This window comes from Echinops telfairi, unplaced genomic scaffold, assembly GCF_000313985.2.
Source record: "Echinops telfairi isolate 266 unplaced genomic scaffold, ASM31398v2 ScPeMD7_25;HRSCAF=90, whole genome shotgun sequence".
Taxonomy (NCBI): Eukaryota; Metazoa; Chordata; class Mammalia; order Afrosoricida; family Tenrecidae; genus Echinops; species Echinops telfairi.
Genome location: NW_022103922.1, coordinates 26,144,661 through 26,153,246, shown reverse-complemented (window position 1 = coordinate 26,153,246; position 8,586 = coordinate 26,144,661). Strand labels below are relative to the sequence as shown.

Genomic DNA, 8,586 nt, shown 5'->3' with positions numbered 1-8,586 from the left:
GTTGTAGAAGTTTTAAAAAGTCGATACCACAAAACTCTAAGTTCACTGCCATCTAGTTGATTCCAACTCATAGTGACTCTCTAGGACAGATTTGCAACTGCCTGTGGGTTTCTGAGGCTATAAATCATTACAGAAAGCCTCATCTTTCTCCCAAGAACAGCTAGTGGACTTGACCTCACAGCCTATGGTTGGCACAATAAGTAATCCACTGTGCCATCGGAGAGCCTTAAAATGTTGGTAGAAGCACTTAAATGTCATTTGAGTCTAAATTGTAATTAATTTTCTAACTCTGCTACCTGGTGTTTGTTTGCTTAGGGTAGTTTTTGAAAAAATTCTCGTATAAAACTACTAAATAACTCATATGTACATGCCGTAATTTTCTTAAAAGTAACAACACTTCCCATTTTGCAATCCTGTCACCTTTCATCCTATTCCGTGAAGATCTTTACATCGAATTAGTGTAAATTGGAAAGATTAGCGAGTATAGTTCTAAAATTCGTTAGCCGTTTTTGGAATTGTTTTCCATGTCTGATAATGCCAATATGAAAGGCTGTCTTTCCACTTTCAGCCACAAGGTGGTGGCCTACACCTACTATCTGCAATTGTGCTCTGTAGCGTCTGATGGCTGGATCAAACCGTATTTGAAATACAATAGATCAAATGCTATAGAAAGTCACGTTGGACACAAAAAATTGCTTCTGAGAGCACACAGTCTTCCTAGAGAGGGTCTAATGTTATTTGAAGGGACTTCAGGGGCCTTCCACCAAGAAGCTAATTTTACTGCATTCATTAAAACATTTTCATTCAGATATAATTTCAAACTCATTAAAATGTTGCAAGGATAACTAAAAAAATAAATACCAACTTTATATTACCATGTATTTGGATTTACCTATTAGCATTTTATTCCATTTATCCCCACTTTCCTTATGTGTGTGGTGTGTGTCTGTCTGCATCCTGCGCGTTTCTCTGAGCATGTGTGGCCGTAGCGCATACATCACGGCATGTACCTCTGAATACGCCACTGTTTTTTCTGAAAGAAAAAAGTGCGTACCCCACAACCACAGTACAGTTATCAACTTCCATACATTTAGCATCGATACAGTATTTTTATACTATCTGCCAACGTATCAGTTTGTCATTTGATTCAATAATGTGCTTTATATCATTTCCCCCACCTAGCTCAGCTGTCTCAGATGTGTTTTTACATTTAATTATCACGTCTCCTCAGCCTCGTCTCACCGGGAATATTCCCGTAAGCGTTGTCTTTTTCTAACATTGATATTACTGATAACAAAATCTCTTCCCTTTGTTTTGAATACAATATTCCTTTTTTCATTTTGAGTGTGTCTGATGTTTCCTTAAGCGTAAGTTAGGCATGCTCAGCTGGAATACTATATGAGTCATGTGGCCTTTCCTGGGTATTGTGTGTGTTCACCTCTCTGTTGGTGTTGCTACATCATGCTTCTGTTGAAGGAATTTCTCTGTAAATTTAGGTGCATAGGTTTAGAAGAATAATCAGGGCCTTTTAAGAATCTATAGGTATAAGATACATAGAAATAGATGCCAAGACTGCCAGGTTTGAGGTGGCACACTTTAACTCTACTCCTTGCCAGGCTCTCAGCGCAGTGGGTTATAGACACTTAATCTGTCTTGGGATTTTTTAGGAACACTGTTGACATCTCCATGGGATCTGCCAATCGGTTATTTTGGTAAAAGAATTAAATAGTAGGTGATGTTAGAAATCAGTATAAAAATGGAGACATCTTAATTATAAATCTCGGAGAGGTAACAACTAACACCAAACCCAAGTTATTTTGTAGTCTGTGTATGAGTTAATGCTTAAGCTAGTGGGATTTCAGTAAAATGAACATGTCATTTTATGCTGATGTGAAAGAACATTGTAAATGTCTAAGATACATCATTACAAGCCTTTTCCAGACGTTGACGATTTGAGTCATTTGCTGCTACTAGCTGGATAGAAATAGTAGCAAATTCCCTAACTATTTCTAGTGTGTTGTAGGGTATGCATAAAACTTTTCAGAAGGTTAGATATTAGGAAAACTCATAGAAAATGGTCACCTTTCTCGCTTGAACTGTTGAACTTAATTGATTACTTTACTTTCAAGCTGAAAAGGATTTGTGGCATTAATATTAACACCCTCTAAGAGAGACCATTAGTTTAGTTTGCAGCTCTGTTGCGGTACATGATGAATCAAAACTTTTTCTGCATAATCTTATACTTAATCCATTTACTCTGATTACATATGTATATTATATATAAAATATGCAGTTCACACAGACTGTAGACATCAAAGCATTTGAGGTGTGAAATTAGGTGAATATAAAATAATTTGAATGCCAAAGTGCCCACTAAATTTAACAGTTGAACTTGAAAAATTGTGGGGCACTGCTGTGAGTTGTGACTTCTCCCATCAGCTACCCTGCAGAGGACTAGAAGGGCGAAACGCATACTTACCTCTCTACCTTCCTGCCAGGTTTGCCTCTTGATTTTATGAGGAAGCGCACCTTACACTGGTCCTCGTGCTGCTGCTTCTGCCACTGTGCATTTGCAGAGTGCAGTGAATGCTACCCCGAGGGCTTAGAAGAATTCAGTGTGTTTTCAAACGCCTAACGTAACTCTGGGAAACTGGACAGTAAATATCATTTGATTTAATTGTAGTTTCAAAAATTGTTTTTATTTATTTTCATTCCTCAGACAAGACATAGATTCTACTTCATCTCTGAGAGAGAACAAGCAGCCTGAAGGTTTGGAATTAAAACAAGGTATGGATAAAGCACTTACTTTTTTTAAACCCTTCCCTGAGGATTAGGAGCATTGTCACTGTAATACATTTTCACAGAGTTCCAGCTCCATTTCATGTTAGGGAAGCAGACTCATTCATTGGGTCCAAGATCAAAAGCATCGAGAATAAAGTCTCCAGCTCTTGACTCCTTCTCCCGCCGGCTCTACCTCAGTGCTGTCGAGTGGCCAGTTCCCACAGAAACGGTTGTCATCGTCACTAATTTAATTTCAATTACTTATTCTCAACTGGGTAGATTGGGTTGAATATGGGAACAATGATGTAGGATAAGTTTATCTTTAAAGTTTGGCTATCTTTAAGAAGTTACAAAATTTTTTTGAGACATTTTGTTCTTGCCTATTTTCTACCTTTTTAATTGATCTTTTAAAATCATTAAGTTTTTGTGCCATTTAGCAGAAGTGAAGTAGTAATTTGTAATTTATTCAAGACAAGTTAAATTAATAGGGCTAATCCTTTAAATGTCTTTGGTTTCTTTTCATGGCCAGTAAGAAAAATTGAAAGTAGAATAAGTCTTTATTAGGATCTCAAATGTCACCTGACATTTCTCTCCTTTCCTGATAACGTTAATTTAGAGCAGTGTGTATCGGTTGGTGCCAAGATGGTTGTGGAATCTGTTATGTATGTGACTGATCTTTGATGTCTTCAAATAGTTTTCCCAAATCTTGAGTCATAGAATGCATTTATTATAGAGAAGCAGACCATCCTCTTACTTGGGCAGACTTTTCCCCCTGTGGTGGTCTGCTACAAAGACTTAATTAGGAAAGTGCAGTATACGAGGTGTATAATTGAGTTTGTGATTCATTTGGTTTATATGTGGGGAAAACAAACTGCAGTTCTAGCTTGTGATTGGGGTTTATAGATACGAGAGGGTTTCAGAAACTTCATGGAGAAATTCAATTATTTTTTACTTCCAATATTCCACAAACTTTTTGAAGCCTGCTTGAAGGGCTGATGATTTTGAGAATTCTCAGTGTTTTCCAGAAGTCCTATTGCGTTAGTCTCATAAGTAGCCAGACAAAATATGTCTGTGAGCTTAACTTCCGACTACCACCCACCTACATAAACTCATATTCATAGTTTCATTTACATGTAATTGTCATGTATGGACATTTCCACTGACACACATAATTTTCACATATAATATTGTGTATCCTTTGTTCAGCTCTCATACCACCAGGTATAATTTGGATAACACAGCTTTTTTTTTTGGCCTCGTGCATAGGCAGCGATGTGCAGGCCATACTGGTAGATCACCGGGGAAGAAAGACCATCAGATAGAGTCTAGAAAAACGTGGGAGGGGCAAGTTGATCAAGGTTCTTGGGACTAAGGAGTGGTGATAGTAGTTTGCAAAGTAGCCAGTGCTGCCCTGAGGCCCGTTCCAACTCGTGGCAGCTCAGAGCGCCTTAGAACTCCCTTCCCATTTTGCTGTCATTTTCGCAGGGTAACTTAAGTCATTGGAAAACCAGCCATGGAGACAGCCAGGGAGGACAAATACCCTCCTAGCGGCCAGTTGTCACAGGCCTTTTATGCACAGGAGCCTGTGGACGTCTCCCAGGTTTACAGGAGGCCTCAAGGCCACTCACTGGGCATCAGGGAGTGCCAGCCAGCTGAAGTGAGAAAACAGACCAACGTGCGGCAGCCTGCTCCTGTGCTGACCCAGTCTGAGGAAATGGTGAAATCCAGTTCCGGCACTGAGATACAACCTTTTAGAAAAATGTCCATGACGATGATGAAAGCATCAAATGTTTTGTTGCATAATGGGGCAGCATAAACTATCTGCAGGACTCATTTATGTGGCCAAGCATCCCAATAAATGTCAGCATAGCTGAAAGTCTGGCCAAGTCATAAGTCACTTGCTTGGAGTTGCCTACAAATCTGAGGATAATAGGAAAGAAAAATCTTGGTAGGCGTAATAAAGATGATTGCCTTTTCTATATTTTCTGTTTTTACTATGCAAAACTTTAAAAAAGAGAGTTAATATTATCTATAACTTTTCTTCCATAAGTAGTGATTCTTGCTCATGGAATGTATATAATACTGCTCCTTGTAAATACATGCTGTCATTTCATTTGATGGCATGCCCATTTGAAATAATTCATCTAAGCTTAAATAATCCATTGTTCAGTAGGCCAGTAAACAAAACAACTTTGAATTTTCCTTTTGTTCTCTTAGAATAAAATACTCTTATTATATGACATACATACTGTTGGTGTGTAGTTGCAAGTAAATTACATTTTCAGTTTTTTCAGCTTCCAAAATATTCAAATATTGGGAAATACTATGAATTTGTTAAGCAGACATTAGCATTTCTTTGTCTAGTGCTAGTTACATTCATCTATCAGATTGTAAACTACCTTCTACCACATGTTAACATTGGACTCATACCTACACAACCACCTTTAATGTGCGGGTTTTATTTAAATGTAAACATTGATTGGTACTATAGTAAAATAGAAATTCATTTGTTAAGGTTAGTTTTCTAAATCATTCCTTTTAAACAATATCACTTTAATGTTGTGTTTTTTTAAATAATTTTATTCGGGGCTCATACAACTCTTATCACAATCCATCCATCCATCCATTGTGTAAAGCACATTTGTACTTTCATTGCCCTCATCATTCTCAAAACATTTGCTCTCCACTTAAGCCCCTGGCATCAGCTCATTTTTCCCCCTCCCTTCCAGCTCCCCCCTCCCTCATGAACCCTTGATAATTTATAAAATATTATTTTGTCATGTCTTACACTGTCCGACGTCTCCCTTCACCCACTTTTCTGTTGTCCATCCTCCAAGGAGGAGGTCACATATAGATCCTTGTAATCAGTTCTCTCTTTCCACCCCACCCTCCCTCCATCCTCCCGGTATCGCCACTCTCACCATAATGTGTGTTTATGCATGTATACTCACAGCAAATTTTTCATGTGTAATGTTTGATTTTATGCTAACTTCCTGGAGGATTTCTGAGCTTGTATCATTGAAAATGTTGGACTCTGTTTTTAAACTAGTGATGGCTACCACAAATTTTCTAAATAGATCATTGTATTAGAGTTTTAAAATATGAAAACTGCTAGTTGTCTAAGGTATTTTATGTCATTAGTCTTTTAAAAATACCAATGAAGAATCCGCTAATCTTAATGAATTCTCTTCCTGAAGACATTAAAAAAATAAGTAAATTGACATATTTAGCAATATTAAAATATTGAGCTGTATTTAAAAAATTGCTTTAGAGGTAACAACTGCATACATTTGCAAGTTACTCGCCTATTTTAACTTCAAGAATTAAGGTTTCATATTTGTATTCCTTCTTGGAAGTTTCCATGAATAATTTTTTTAAAGTTTACGTGAGAAATAGCTGAGAGAAATGTGGCTGAAAAGAATAGTTGAGGTTCATAGTAAACAAGAAAATGAAAATGACCCTGCAAGTCCATTGTTCCCTTAGAGACCTGCTCTTAGAGACCTGCACTGCAGGCTTGAGGAGGCTCCCCACCTCTGCAGGAATGGACCGTGTGCCACGCCTTCGCCTTCCTTCCCAGGCCTGGGATTAGCAGTTGGCCACCAGGGCGTCAAGGATTGTAGTAGTTAACTGACAATATTTGTAAGGCATTTAAAATGAAAGCGGGGTGGGGTTTTTTATGTGGTGTGTGAGAGTGAAACTAGGGTAAGTAGACAGATTTTGTTGCAATCTATTTCAGATAGTCAGTGTTATCCGAAAAATGTAGTGAGATGCCTTCAGCCGTCTTCATATTGCTGAAGGTATTCAGATATAGGTTACACAAGCCGTCACTTGGTGGCGCTGTTGTAGAGCGAATGCAAGCAAAGCTTAGCTGTTGGGCTTTGATCTTGAAGATCCTTTATACTGCTCAGATTTTTATGAAGACCAAAGCCTAGAGCAGTGTCTGTACTTGGCGAGATGTTTAATAATTGCTTTTTAAAGTTGTTTAGTTGGAAGCAGGAGGAAAGTGTACAAAAACTTTTTTCTGTTATCTTTACATTAAAAAAAATGCTTTTTTGGCAAAGGCAAGGTACTTGATTTAGTTGTAAGATATGCTAGTTGCTTGGAGTTCATTCATTTGAATATAGTAATTAAAATAAACAGTGCACCTCGGTAATATCAGAAACGACAGTAAGACACTTTATAAGGCATCTTCTCATGTAAAAACTACGTTCATTTACTAGACGCAGACAGCACGCACACAGAGTTTTTCTTTTGTTGGATCAAATCTCACTTTTCTTTTCTTTTTTTAATAATAAAAAAAAAATCGCTGCTTCCTACAATTATATACTGGCCTTCTCTCCCATGAGTTAGATAGTGAATGACAGGCAGTTTTGAAACTTGTTAACAAAAACTTCAGAAAGTTGAAAGGTAGACTTCCATAAGGGATTAAAATGTTTGGTTGCCAGTAGTTAAGCTATGGGATGAAAACTTAGAATAGATATTTTCTATGGAATTTTTTCAACCTTTCAGACTCGTGGTTACCCAAATGTGATTGTGCATGCCCCCCGGGAATAAAGGAAGAAAATCCTAGAACTCCCTAAATAAGACATATATAAGCATAACTATTTGCCCCCTTAACATTTCAGATTATGTTTATATTATTATATCAGTACACATTAATTTATGAGTAAACAAAAATATATACTGGGTGAGCATGCTAAATGTTTTAATGATAGTGTTGCATGGACAAAGAAATTGAGAGGCTATACTTTTAGACTACTGCAGAGGACCGAAGATCGCAATAGCTTACTGGCTTTATCGCTTTAAAAGATGGTGTGGTATGAGAGATTTTGCCATCATTAAGCAAAGATTTTAAATATAAGACTGTATGAGATATCCTACCAACTTATGTGCTCACTACTGTAGAGTTGATTTTGACTCATAGGGACCTTGAGTAGAATTGTCCCTGTGGGTTTCTGAGAATGTAGCTCTGTATTTTTTCATTTAAAGAGAACGTTTATGAAGACTTAAAAGAGGCAAAGACAGACCCAGCCGCCATAGGAGGGAGGCCGCTGGCACAAGGTTAAAATGGCATCTAACTGTAAGGCTGCAGGGCAGTCAAAAACCTCACCTTTCTCCCAGGTAATGCCTGGTGTTTTCGAACTGCTGACCTTGCTGTTAGCACCCCGATGTGTAGCCCACCACGCCACTAGGGCTCCTAGATGAGCGATCAGAACCCCCACATTGAAAAGTTCACCTGATTTCTATTTTTGCTTTCATTATTTTCTAGGGTAGTGCTGTATTGGGAGAAGCAAAGATGAGTAAGTAGATGAATTTGAGACAAAGAAAAAGAAATGGATTTTCAGATAAAAATGAATTGAATTTTGCTCAAACTTCACAATTGTAGTTGAAGGAATAAAAGCAAGTCATAAGAATTAAGAATATGGTGAGACAAATAGCATCCAAAGCCTTGATTGCGTTGTAATGGAAAAGCCAGTAAGATCAGTAGCTGACCAAGCCGCATTTGTGGGTCAGGAGGTATATGTGACCACCACCTGCATACTGCCGTAGAACTCTTCCTTTGCTGGAAATTCTGTTCTGCTGCTTCCCAAACGGTGGGCCTGAGTGTTGGAGAACAAGGGGTGTGTGTGTGTGTGTGTGTGTGTGTGTGCGTCCTGAAAGAGTTACAAGCTGTCTGGAGTTGAAGCAAAGAAGCATGCATCCCATTGATTTGTTGTAAGAGTTTGTGTTTAATTCCATTCCTTCTAGCCCTTGATTATCTCCTTGACTGGCTTTATCAAATAAGTATTCACAGAATACAGCTTC

General features: G+C 38.0%; 1 protein-coding gene across 2 annotated transcripts in view; it reads left to right on the top strand.

Annotated features, from left to right (window-relative positions):
• CAAP1 (caspase activity and apoptosis inhibitor 1) overlaps window positions 1–8,586 on the top strand; it is a 40,730-nt gene that overhangs the window by 21,149 nt on the left and 10,995 nt on the right. The window contains exon 5 of one of the 2 annotated variants that reach the window (XM_004712353.2): window positions 2,720–2,787. The exons of the other annotated variant lie outside the window; for it this stretch is intronic. Within the exon in view, the coding sequence (XP_004712410.1) occupies window positions 2,720–2,787 (68 nt within the window). The remainder of the gene's footprint in view (window positions 1–2,719; window positions 2,788–8,586) is intronic. 2 annotated transcript variants of the gene reach the window in all.